The sequence below is a fragment of the Pistacia vera genome, unplaced genomic scaffold, assembly GCF_008641045.1.
Source record: "Pistacia vera cultivar Batoury unplaced genomic scaffold, PisVer_v2 Contig530, whole genome shotgun sequence".
NCBI classification, from domain to species: Eukaryota; Viridiplantae; Streptophyta; class Magnoliopsida; order Sapindales; family Anacardiaceae; genus Pistacia; species Pistacia vera.
Genome location: NW_022196369.1, coordinates 271,685 through 284,843, shown reverse-complemented (window position 1 = coordinate 284,843; position 13,159 = coordinate 271,685). Strand labels below are relative to the sequence as shown.

Here is a 13,159-nt window from a genome sequence, read left to right as displayed (position 1 = left end):
TTTTGAGTAAAGATAATACGGATTATCCAGCGAGTGAAAAACGAAAAAAAGAAAAAAGCGCGTGTTGTGTAATATTATATTTTATACTTAAAAAGAACAAAAAGAAATACGTGGACGACTGGACGTTGGACCATACCATAAAACAAAAAAATAAAGACAAAATTATTAGTGAAAAGTAATTATGTTTTTTACAAACTAAATTAATTTAGTATTTTGAACTTAATTATTTTTTCTTGAGCCTTGTGAGTTAGTTTATTTTAATTAAACTAATTTCAAATATTTATTAATTTTTTTTGGTTATATGAGAACAAATATTTGTTGGAATTCATTTAAAATTAACATTTTAGGTAAATAAAAGTTGTTAGAATTAATTTCTAAATCAGAGAAAAATACGACTGATTTGTTAAGAAATGGTAATAAAAAAACTCTAAATAATAATTTTTATTTATAAATATCACTTTTATTAGTCAACAAAATAATGGGTACTTTCAATTTGGTTGATTTAAGAGGCTAGCCTCTCTACTAATAATGGGACAAGCCGACAAGGTCTAATCATATTATTTTCTAGCCAATTATTATCATTTATTTGGAAAAATAAAATAAAATAAAATCTAAATTTGCGGTGGATATAAGAAGAGAATTTATTGGTTTATACACACATGTGGAGGAGATCAATATTTGCAAAAGCAAAATGTCCTTTTCTTTCATATATTTAAAATCCAATTAACATCATTAATCTTGAATCATAGAATTTTTTGACCTTCAAAATGCATTATCAATAACACTTTCCACTTAATTTTTTTTGTACTTTGTGGGTAACTGGGGTCAATTGTCAAGACTCAAGACTTTCTTATTCCTTGCTTGTTCTTGCAATTTTCTTCTTTATTTCTCGGGATTCAATCCCTTTGACAAAAAGGTCAGGCAGCTACTCGACACTTCTGTGGATCAGAAACAAATCTCTATCTATTTGTTCTTTAGTCAAAGTTATATGAAAATTTCCGGTTACGAGCAGTTAAATTACCGACAAAATACAAAATCAAAGCTCATGACCAATTAGACTTCTGAATACTAGTTTACACTTCAAAAAACCGGATTAACAAAATGTATAATTAAAGTTGGTGATCTGCCGCATACCCAATTTGCGTTTAAATGAAATCATGACGTGTTATGCGTAAAATCCGGAGAGGATAATTCTTTATTAGGAGAGAAGATATTTAGATTGACTCAATTTAAAAAAAAATGATATTAGTCAAAGATCATACAACTTCTTAATTCTATGTATTTGAATCTTATCTCAATTTTATCATGTAAATAGGTGTTATATAAACTCATTATAACTTATTTTTAAGGGGGATTGGGCAATTATTTTAAACAATTTTTCCTAAGAATTATACTGTTCCTTATAAACTCTCAAAAACAATAAAATACAGTGGACGTAGACTGTTAACCTGACTGAACCACTTTAAAAATCTCTTTATTTTGTACCAACAGTCGATCTTTATATATAATTATATATTTAACTTCTAAAATGATTAGGTTAGAAATTAATAAGGAAATGGAGGTTTCAAATTGTTTCTTAAAAGGAATCATTTCCTAAAGGAAAAAGATAAAAGAAATAATATGATTCAATTCTAAGAAAAATAGATGCTTTAAATTGAAATTAAAGCCACTTGTTTGTTGGTAAGCATAGGCTTGTATCATTAAAAATCAGAAAATTTTAGCGATGACAGCTCATTTGAGATCATAAAAACAAAAAAAAAAAAACAAAACAAAAGTTATTTTAGTAATATTATAATAATATAATCAAGGAAAATGTTACATTATCGAGGTAACAATAATTAAGGATTTTAATACACTATGTTATTGGGATGACGTTATAATCAGCAAGAAGGAAGCATGGAGGCCCATTGATGTCTTTTCAACATAAACATTGGGTGGCCAGAACCACGTTGCAATGTTAGGATTTCAAATATTTCAATTATTTTAGTGTATGACTTGGATTCAATTATAGAATGAATTGATGGTAAAGCTTATCTAGGGAAGTTTTATCTCAAAATATAGTCACAACTGATGAAATCTACCTGGCTAATTAGCATAGTTTGATTGGTAAGTTATTAATATATAAATAAGTCAATCAAATTGAAATAGGAAAAGGTCTATCCAAGTGTCACCGGCCTAGAGTTTAACGTAGTAGAACGGCCCGTGTGACATCCCCGACATCACACTTGAACATGATATTGCAGAATAAGGTTGTGACATAAGGGAAACCAAATAGATAGTGAAATACATGTTCTTTGATTTTTTTTTTTTTTTTTTTTTTTATGCGGATTTCTCGATTAAAGATTAATTGTACTCATGATTATAGTTACGTGTTTAAGTGTTTTAGATAATTTACTAGGGGGGTTAAATAAAATTATCAAAATTAAAATCTATTTTTACAAAGTTAAAGCCCTAAAATAGTATACAATCAACACTAAGAAATTGTGGAATCATGAGCTAATTAAGTAAAAAAATAATAACAAAAGAGATAAACAATAAGAAGCTACCCAGAGAATTAAACCCAAAGCTAAAAATAAACAATTACATGATCTATCACCTCCTTCCTGCCTCCATTGCATCTATTGTTGTTCTTGAAGGGCTTTCAACATGTAATGGCATAAACGAATTACCATTTTGATTCACAACATTCTCCCTTGACCGAATAGCGAGCCCATTTACTGGAAGAACCGTGCTTCCATTACTGTTTGACTCCTCTCGCGCCCGAAAATATGCGTAAGGTCCCCATCCTGGGCAAACAGATTAGGCAGAATTCAAAACAATTGTGTTATATATATATGGAGAAAAGCAAGAAAAATATGAGCAATTCATTGTTTAGACAGCAATCCTGAAATCTGCACTTTTGAAACAGTTGATTATGTTTTGCTACTTTAGTCATCAGAACTAAAGGTCTCATGTCCGGTTTCTACGAAGATTAATCTTACCTTCATCATGATATGGAGGTGGGAAGAATTGTAGATAGCAAATGCTCGCCACAACCAGCCCTGCAAAAAGTATAAACTCCTATTTATCAGTGTTACTTTGATTGAAATATTTTGTCTTTTAACGTTATCAGATAATAATAAAACATCTTCAAAAGAGTGAGCTTGGTACTAAAACAGACCTATAATGCCACCAGCAAACACATCTTGCCAATGGTGCCAATAGTCACTCACTCGAGAAACAGCAACCAGAGCTGCGAGGAGGAGAGGAAGAAGAACAAGGCAAAGCTTTGCCACATGCCCTCTTTGATCAAATGCCTTGATTTTTCCTGACAAGTACACTGAGAGGAAACCTAATCCTGCAAAGGACCCTGTATAGCAAAATCCAGATTTTGTTTCAACTATGAATTTCACAGCATTTTCAAAGCAAAATGTTGCATTAAACTAGTGCCAAAACTTGCTTACATGAAGTATGCCCACTTGGAAAACTCTTGTGTCCCTCTTTTATTTCACTTTCTTTGCCATGACATAGCACATCTCCAAACCGTCCACCAAAATTCTGGAAAAAAGAGTAAATAAAACTTAGCATAACTCAAGAATCACAAAGTACATAACAGAGAATAGTCCGTCTTTCCTACAGACCTCGTTAATTGGTCAATGGTAGCTAATGGTTAGCTACGTACCATCATCTAACTCTAAAAGGTATCTCTTGTAGACCTCATTGGTTGATCGATGTAGCTATCGGTTAGTTACCATCAACTAATATTAGAAAAACAAAAATCTAGATTGAACTTTCTGAATTGAAGACTCTGAAATTTGGTATTTTATTGTTAGCTATCATAGGTAACCGAGGTCCTAGGAAAAATAATGCTTATGTGCATCCGATGCACGTACAACCATCCAATAAAAATGAGTCACGTTATCATGTATGTATGACATCCATTCTCTCATTGGATAGTTATACGTGCGTTGGATACAAGGAAGAATTGTTCCTGCAGGGAGAAAGTCTGAGGCAATTTTTTTACCTCAATTCCATCAGGAAAGCAGCGCCAAAAGAAATTGGGGCGAGGGCGGCCGGTTGCAACTTTAATTGCATCAGTAATAACCCCAGTAATCAGCACAGCATAAAGAAGGCCTGCACAAGATAAAAAATTTCATGAGTCAAAAGGAATTGACACATTTCAACAAATAAAATGACTGCAAAATTTGCTTGAAATTATCACCTAAAATGCCGTGGTGCAGATCATACACACATCTCCTACGAGAATAAATTATCAGGAAAATAAGTATTGGCATCAAAACTGCATAAATCTGTCCATCAAAATCCCCAAACAAAAGAAAAATGGATGTCAACACTTTACATTATTCATGAAAATTTCTGGGAAATTCAAAAGAAAATTTAACTTACAGGCACAGCCCAAACGGGCACTGTGTTATCTTTCATCGGATATTTGAAATCCGCCATCATGTCCTTCCCCACAAACCGGTAAAATGGATGAATAAGATTCAGAATGATATCGGTAACGCCCAGAACAACCAATATGATCCAATCATGCATATGGGTTTTCGCCACTCTGGATCCATGACTTCTTATTGTATGTGAACCAAGATCAATCTCTCTCATTCCTCCTCCTCCTCCCTTCATCACAACACATCAAATTCAAGAAAATCAGACAAAGATTCTCAGTTTGAAAATAGATTATCACTAAAATATGACTATTAAAATAAGAACTAACCAGAAAGAAGCTTCGAAAATTTGGTAACCAAGCCATGGATGAGAATTGAAAGCCAGCCGTTCACAGCAACAACCGTCCAAAATTCTCTGAAAAACAAAATAAACCGAAAAATAAAAACGGGATAAATAGGATGTAACGTTGAAACAAGAAACAAAAAAAGGATAATCTAAAATTAATTAATAAAAATAGTTTTCACGAACCACGTTACAGTTTTGAATATTAAATACGATATGAACACAGACTGATAGCAATGAAAATAGTATTTTATTATTAAAAATAAAATAATTAAAAAAAGAAAAACGAACCAGGGTTTGGTGTGAAACCGAAAAAGGGAAGCACAGGAGAAGAAGGAAAGAACATAAACGGAACTCAGAGATGACTCAGTCAGTGACTCGGTGAGTTGCATGCACGAGTAAAATATTTTATTTGTTTATTGTTTGAAACTGAGAGAAATGGCGCCGGTTATCGGGTTTTGAACTTTTGATTAGGGGGTTGAAATGGTCAAACTAATGCGTTGACTGGGGTGGGTGGGGGATTGGTTAATCTTCACCGTCTGATTGTTTGACTTTTGTCACGCCAAATTTGACGATTTAAAACTACCCTTCGGATACTCCAAGTTGGAACTTCCACTTCCTCCAGAAACTGAATACAAGTAAAAACGACGTGCCGTTTCACTTTTAGTAAAGATAGACTTGTTGACAGACTTGATGTTTCACTTGGGATCTTTTTCTTCTTAGTAGATTCTGTACGTTTGATTCTAAAAATTGTGAATCTAAGTGATGATCAAAGGGTTAATATTGAAGAGAGAATTACAGCTTGAAAGAGCAAGTCAGTTGCAAAGAAATTTCTAAGATTATATTACTACATGTCGGATGATCCATTTTGTTTTTTCGTTTTTCGTTTTCTATTTGTTTTTTTATGCGTATAATATACGATCTTAATAAACTATTTATCGTACAAGACTCCAGGTATTACTATTTAAAATATACACTTTGTATTTATTTACATGTTTGGGCTGTAATACGTTAATTAATAAGGATATTATAATACATAATCTGTTTATAAGAATCGGATGCCTTCAAATTGTAGTATTTTTGTAATATGTTAAAATAAATAAAACAAAACTTTTAATATTGTAACATCTGCTCCCTACTACTATCTTATAATATATACTATGCAAATTATAAATATACATAGCGTATAGAAGATAGTGGGCTCAAACTTTTCTTTACTCATAAATTATAATTCTTTACATAAACAAAATACTATGTATTAAAAACTTTCTACTTAATACAAAATATCATAACTAGTGGACAGTAGTGTCAATACTCTCCGCTCCTCGACGTCTATCCGACCACTACTCCTATTTCCTGCAAAACAGGGAAGAATAATGGGGTGAGCATAACAATGCTCAGTAAGTAAATCCTCTACTACATGTCCCCGCAACTCACTCTTTGGTTCTTTCCTTACTCTACCGTTCTTCTATTTCTAATTCTCACTGTTTTTCTCTTTCTTTCTAATACTTTTATTCTCCTTTCACTCTGTTCTGCTCTTTTTATTCTTTATTTCTCTCTGTTCTTATTCTCTTTTCTCCTTCTCTTATTCTTACTCACCATAAAGGAAAATCATGGTTCTCTCTTAGTCTCATCATACTCACCATGAAGGAAAATCATGGTTCTCTCTTATTCTCATCATACTCTCACTAACCATGGAAGAAATCATGGTGCATGCATGTATGAGATATACATGCAATTAATGCAAAAGAACTGCATGTTTCTTTCTTCTACTCTCTATTCTTACTAGCTCAAACTCTCTCATTCTTTCTCATACTCTCTCTTTCTATCTCATTCTTTCTCAAGCTTTCTCATTCTTTAATTATCTATATTATCTCCTTCTCATTTCTCATAATTCTTTTCTACTAACTCTCTCTTTGAATTATGTCACGGCCCCATCTTACCGAAGGCACGATCGGGACTTCTCCCGCTCTACGTGACTTCTACTGATTCTCTTTCTGTCTCTCTTTCTCATAACTCTTCTCTGTTAACTTTCTGTTATAGGTTACGGCCTCATCTTACCGGAGGCACGGCTAGGTACTCATCTCACTCTTCGTGACCTTACTCATTGTCTCTCTTTATTCTTTCTTATGTTTGCTCATTCTTCCTCATTTGCATGTCACGACCTCATCTTACCGGAGACACAGCCGGGTGGAGATCACGAAGCACCAACCCACTCTTCGTGACTTCTACTTATTCTCTGCCGATCGGACTCGGTCATGCATGGATTCGAAACCCTTGGCCAAGTGAGTGTATTCTCTCTCTCTCTGAATGTCACGGCCCCATCTTACCGGAGACACGGCTGGAACCTCATGTTCCACTCTTCGTGACGGTCACGGCCCCATCTAACCAGAGGCACGGCTAGGGATCACAAAGCACCCACTCTCGTGACTTTACTCATCACTCACGGGTTCCCCATCGTACAACCTACTCTATTCTCTTCTTTTACTCTTAGAGTAGTTTATTCACAAAGATCTCTACTCTTGCTCAAGCTAATACTCATCTCTTTCTCAAACTAGTACTCATAGTATAGCTTAACTCTTAGAGTAGTCTATTTACAAAGTTCTCTACTCTTTCTTAATCTATTACTCATAGTGTAACTTATACTCAAAATTCTCTACTCTTTCCCAAGCTACTTCTTAAATGCACAATTAATGCATATGGATGGCTCATGCTCATTAATGCACTCATGAAATGCCAACATGCAATGTTGCAAGAATTAAGGTTCTCTACTCATACTCATGCTTCTCTTAGGCATTTCATCAAACAACTCATGTGTATACAAAAACTCTACTTTATTGAGAACTCTATTTCTCTCTTAGGCCATCCCAAAATGGGAGGAAATTCTCTTGCATGATCTCATTCCCTGTCAAGGAAACATACTCCCAAAAATCTACTCCAACTTCTTCCAATCTCAATCAAACTCAACTCATCATCATGCAAGTAGAACACTTCTCATAACTCAAATATATTCACAATCAACATAAATAGCTACTCATATCATCTCAATCTCTCCACAAGCATAATATAAACACGCATAAAGAAATCTCTACTCAATAGATTCCTTAAATATCAACTTGAGTTGGATTTACTTACCTCATACTTGAGTAGTCTTCACTAAAACTCTCTACTCTTGTTGGACCTTAGCTTTCCCTTATTTCCTAAGCATAAACTTAGTAAGAACTTAACCCTTACATAAATAAAACTCATATCTAAAGTAACGATTCTTACCTCTTCTTTCTTAGGATCAATTCTTTGTCAAATTCTAACTCAAAACTCTCAAAAATCCCTTGGAAAATTGAGTGAGGAATTGAGAGAAAATGAAGGATGAAGAGGCGGTGGAAATGGGTGAAATGGAGGGGTTTAGAGAACTAAACTCTTATTAGCTCATATAATATATACTCTTTCCCATTTTGCCCTTACTCTTTCTTGAAATTCCACCTTTATCCTTTAATTCTTTACAAACTCACGCCTATTTTACACTATTCTCCATGAAATTTCCTTGCATTTTACTCCCCACTTTCCGTCGCCCCGGTGAAGAATTACAGAACCAACACCGCCAACACAAAGCTAACGTCGCCGCGGCGAAGCTTCTTCCTCGCTCCGGCGAAGGCTGCAACTCCAAAATCCGTCAAGTCTTGATCAATTAAAGGGTAAACACTCAACCAAACCCAAAACATAAACTCAACCAAGGGCCAACCAAACAATATGAATAATATACAAACTCATTTTAGAGCAATTCAATAAACTTTTAGGCCATACCATAAATAATGGCTACGTATCTCAACTGAGGCGTTACAAATATAAATTTTACTGAATTCATAACTTGCTAGTAGCTGATGGAAACACACTTATCCATGATTTTTATTTATTTAAATGTATATTTAATTGATACTTTTGAATGTATTATAGTTCTAAGTTTGAGTTAATAGGGTAATTACTAGATTTTAGTTTGAGGATTTCGAAAAATTAGTTAAAGTATTTATAAATTTCGTATTATTTAAAAAAAAGAAAAAACGGTGGCGTGTGATAATTGTTTAAGGGGAAACATCGTTATTGAACAGGCTGACCATGGGTGGACCAGAAGCGAACCACGCGTAATTCAGATCTGCTACCTTTGCTTGCTGGAACCGCACAAAGCCTTGTTATTAACAGGGAAAATTCCAACAATACTAAAAGCCAACCCTCATATGCTGACAATTACATCAATTTGATATTTGATTTGGTGAACACATTCACAGAATCATTTTCCCTCTTCCTTTGCGTGTTAGATTTTCATTTGTAAATTCTAATTATGCAAATCCAAGACAACCCAACATGTTAATTTGCCATTAAGGTTAAACAAACAAAGTTTAATTGAGTATCTTTTAAGTACACAAATCGAGTCTAGATGAAGTGGAGATTGAATTGAATCATTAAGAAAGTGTTAATTATAATCATAAATTAATGTATTTATTAATTTTTTTATTTACCCATTTTGTTGGGATTTTACTGTCATTCGAATTCCACTTAAAAGGTTAGTAATTAAAAGCAAAAAGTGAAAAAAATAGGATTGAAATGAAAACTATTTGCATCAAAGTGGAACTGTTGCATTTGATCATTAAGAATTGAAAGTGGAGCAAGTAATATTCAGCATTAATGGTGGTGGGGTAAGTTAATTTAGTTGATGCAAATCGAAGAGTTAGTACAAGAAACAGTTTAATTTATAATTGGATTCCTTAAGTTGTGTTTATGATGTCCCATTTCTTGTTCCTTAGCTTTCAGTACAGCAGATTGGTAGGCCCTTAACAAATCAGTTCATTCGGTTCCGTTTTGAGTCATCTGGGGACCATTTCAGTTTGTTTACCAAATATTAACCGAAAAAATAGGCACCCAACAAACCCTCATCGGAAATGGTTGGTATGCCTAAAACCCAAAACCTAAAACCCTAAATCTAAGAATTTGAAAGTTGAAACATGTTGATGTTTAATTTTGACACCAACGACTCGCACGTGCAAAGTGTTAAGAGAGTCCTAAAAATTACACGTGATGGATTCATGAAATTTGAATCTGGAGTTGAGATTATATATGTTTGCATAAACATAAATAAATGATTGACAAGAGAGGTTTTTATAGTGGTTCAGATGCAGTGGCGGAGCCAGGATTTTTGCCCGAGAGGGCCTCCACGGCTCCGCTATTATTTGCCAAACAACTAGTGAAAACTTTTAAAAAACCACCAAACCTTAAGTAAAAGAGTTTACAACAACCACAACCCACAAAAAATATTCCACACAAATTTAGGGGTCAATCACAACTCTAACACAAGTAAAATACATAAAAGTTTACAAAGAGATAGATTAAAATCACCAGAGAAGCAATCAAACTTCATATTGTATAACTCCAAATCCAGACGTTAATATCAAAACTCAACCGTCTAGATTAAAGACCCACACATCCTCTGCGTATTGACCAAAAAATCAAGTTAGAATGGTATACCTAAAGATTTAAATATATGAATATTGATTGTTTAAATATGAAAGTAAGTTAGAATGGTATACCTGAAGATCTTCAATTTAACACGATTTTCCACTTTGATATATTCTGAAAGTGTTCAATGATATCTTTATTTTCACTTGTAGCAAAAACTTCCTTTTTCAATGTAAACCACCAAGCAATTGTTCATCCAGTCGTCTCCCATTCGATTACGTAAACTATTTTTCACAAGATTCATTGCAGAGAATACCCTTTCAACTGTTGCAGTAGCCACAGGCAAAACCAATGCTAATTTAATAAGCAAGAAAACTTTGTTGTAAGCAACATCTTTCTTAAACTCAACCATTTTTTTAGCAAGGTCGGCAATCCCTTCGAGATGAGTGAAATTGGCGTTGGTGCTAACATCCTCATAATAGTTTTCAAGTTGATCATCGAGCAACCAAATATCGTGTTGAGGAAAATCGGCAGGATAGAACTTTGCAAATTCAAGTAATCTATCTTTGTTAAATGCAACAAAAGAATTACTTGGATCAAGAGATGACATACATTGAAACAACCTCATATTTACTTCATCAAAACGATTATTGAGTCCTTCTTGAATGTTATCCAAAACTGTATACATCAATTCTACCTTAAAATGATGTTTATTTATAATTGGGGAATCCCCCGTTTTGTCCTCCCAAAGTTATCTTCCATATTCTCCAAGATTGGTATGTCATTATCTTTGCACATATCAGAAGCTTCTTTTAACAATATGTCGAAGCAAGTGTCTTCATTTCTCATTTTATGCAATCGACGCTTCGAAATTTGTACAAATTGTATGGCATTAAGAAGATCTTGATCTTTTCTTTATAATGCTTGTGATAGTTCATTTGTGATTCCGAATACTCTTTTCATTAAGAATAACAAAAAGACGAATTCAAAATTCTCCATGATTCGTAATAAACTCCTTGCTTGACTTTTGTTTTGCCAATCGTCTCCTTTAATCTCAATCACCCTAAGCACATCAACAACAGAAGAAAATAAATTTATGACACTATGAATTGTCCCTATATGTGAACTCCAACATGTATCTCCTGGTCGTTTAATAGTGCATTCTTGATTCAAACCTCATCCCATATGAAGATCAACATTAGAAATCAAAGATATCACATTTTCATATTGTTTATCATGTAGAAGATCTCTGCGCTTACAAGATGCCGCTATAGTGTTTGATAACATAGAAAGAGATTGAAAAAATTCACCCAATGTCGAATGGTTACTTACAACTTTGACCAGCGCCAGTTGGAGTTGATGAGAGAAATAATGAATGTAGAAAGCTGGTTTATTTTCTCTCAATATCAAAATCTTCAAACCATTGAACTCACCTCTCATATTGCTTACTCCATCGTAACCTTGCCCCCGTAAACTTGTCAAACTCAATCCATGCTTTACAAAAAAATGATCTATTGCAATTTTCAAAGACTTTACAGAAGTATTCTTAACATGCACAACCCCGATAAAACGTTCAATAACACAACCTATTTTGTCCACATAGCGAAAAACAATAGCCATTTGTTCTTTCACTGCCACATCACGAGATTCATCAACTAGTAAAGAGAATGGTTGTTTAACTCTCACAATTTCTGCAATAATTTTCTTAGTAGTCAAATGAGCACAAACACTAGTTAATTCCCTTTGGATGTTGGGGGCCATAATTTGATGGTTTTTCGGAGCATTTTCTAGTACAACTTTTTTTATGTCGTCATTATAATTGGATAGAAGCTTCAATAGTTCTATAAAGTTACCTTGATTTTCAGATTCAACCGACTCATCATGACCACAAAATGTCAATCCTTGATGTAAAAGAAATCTAATGCAATCAATTGATGCATTCAAGCGAATGCGATAGTCCAATTTGGCCTTTTTTGACACGCAAACAAGATTTACATCAATGTGTTGCCTTTGGTTTATCAAATCAACACACTTGGCATGACATTGGCTATGAGTACTAAAATGATCTCTAACATGTTTTTTTCACTTTCGCTTTATCTTTCCAATTATTAAATCTCTTACTCACAAAAACTTCACCACCTGCTTGGTCACCATAATCAGTTTTGAAAAGATAACAATTTAAATAAAAGATGCAATCTTTTGCCACACTATATTCCATCCAACTTGGACCTTCTTTGTACCACTCTGGTATAAACCTATGATTTTTATCTTCGAAAAGAGTGAAAGGAAAGTTTTGATCTTTAGGTTGGCAAGGACCTTTCAACAAGTATGTTCTTCGAACTTCCTATTTTTGCTTGTCAGTACAACAAATCTCGTTAATTGGTATCTTCAATCCTGGATCAGTTTCAAGCTCATCTAAATTGAACATCTCGACCGAAGGTTGAGCTTCTTTTACTTGGTGTTGTTGTTGCTGATGTGGGACTTCTTTTTCTAATGGGATTTGATTAACCTCAATATTAATAAAGTCTCCATCAACAATTTCTGCTGGAATTTTCTTTAATTTCTTTAAATAATTGGATGTCATAGCTATCAAATAAAAAAAAAAAAAGATAATATAATACATGTAAAGAAAGACCAATGAAACTTTAATTAATAAAATTACAAAGACTGACTTATCACGTTTTTAGATGTAACAATTAATCTAATTAAAATATTATTTTAAAAATTAATTAATCATTTTATTGTGTTCATTTTCTTATATTTAAAATCATTTTAGTGAAATTTAAAAACTTATATAATTTGTTAATCAATTTTTTGACTTATTTAAATTATACGCATAGATCAACTAGATTTAATTTAATTACTATTAGAGCATACTTAGTCAACTAATCACATTATAAAATAATAAAAATATTATTATTAATATATTAATGATTGGTGTAAATCAAGCTGTCCTCTAATTATATAAAATATTAATTTTATAAAT

The 13,159-nt window shown here is 33.2% G+C and overlaps 2 protein-coding genes across 4 annotated transcripts; both read right to left on the bottom strand.

The window, feature by feature from the left end:
* Positions 1–2,403: 2,403 nt before the first annotated feature.
* Positions 2,404–5,150, bottom strand: LOC116107254 (lipid phosphate phosphatase 2-like). Of its 3 annotated transcripts, none has more exons than XM_031393549.1 (9): positions 5,020–5,150; positions 4,715–4,800; positions 4,387–4,617; positions 4,202–4,289; positions 4,004–4,113; positions 3,444–3,537; positions 3,161–3,349; positions 2,982–3,041; positions 2,404–2,786 (listed from the first exon to the last, which is right to left on the bottom strand). In XM_031393549.1, exons 2-9 carry the CDS (start codon positions 4,748–4,750, stop codon positions 2,593–2,595), a joined length of 1,002 nt encoding a protein of 333 aa, XP_031249409.1. In that variant the 5' UTR covers positions 4,751–4,800; positions 5,020–5,150; the 3' UTR covers positions 2,404–2,592. The 3 variants fall into 3 exon arrangements, with proteins under 3 accessions (XP_031249409.1, XP_031249410.1, XP_031249411.1); XM_031393550.1 differs by having other exon boundaries at positions 2,982–3,060; positions 3,213–3,349; XM_031393551.1 differs by having other exon boundaries at positions 3,213–3,349.
* Positions 5,151–10,375: 5,225 nt separating this feature from the next.
* On the bottom strand, positions 10,376–11,934 carry LOC116107253. The gene is made up of 2 exons (XM_031393548.1): positions 11,607–11,934; positions 10,376–10,851 (listed from the first exon to the last, which is right to left on the bottom strand). Exons 1-2 carry the CDS (start codon positions 11,932–11,934, stop codon positions 10,376–10,378), a joined length of 804 nt encoding a protein of 267 aa, XP_031249408.1.
* Between the last annotated feature and the right edge of the window lie 1,225 nt (positions 11,935–13,159).

Coding starts and splice junctions, on each gene's coding strand:
- LOC116107254 (XM_031393549.1), bottom strand. CDS start 4,750: ATGGCTTGGTTACCAAATTTTCGAAGCTTCTTTCTG. Junction 3,538..4,003: donor GCTTTCCTGATGGAATTGAG/GTAAAAAAATTG, acceptor TCTTTTTTCCAG/AATTTTGGTGGACGGTTTGG. Junction 3,350..3,443: donor TCCAAGTGGGCATACTTCAT/GTAAGCAAGTTT, acceptor TTTGCTATACAG/GGTCCTTTGCAGGATTAGGT.
- LOC116107253 (XM_031393548.1), bottom strand. CDS start 11,934: ATGGCCCCCAACATCCAAAGGGAATTAACTAGTGTTTGTGCTCATTTG. Junction 10,852..11,606: donor TGGAGTAAGCAATATGAGAG/GTGAGTTCAATG, acceptor TGATGTATACAG/TTTTGGATAACATTCAAGAA.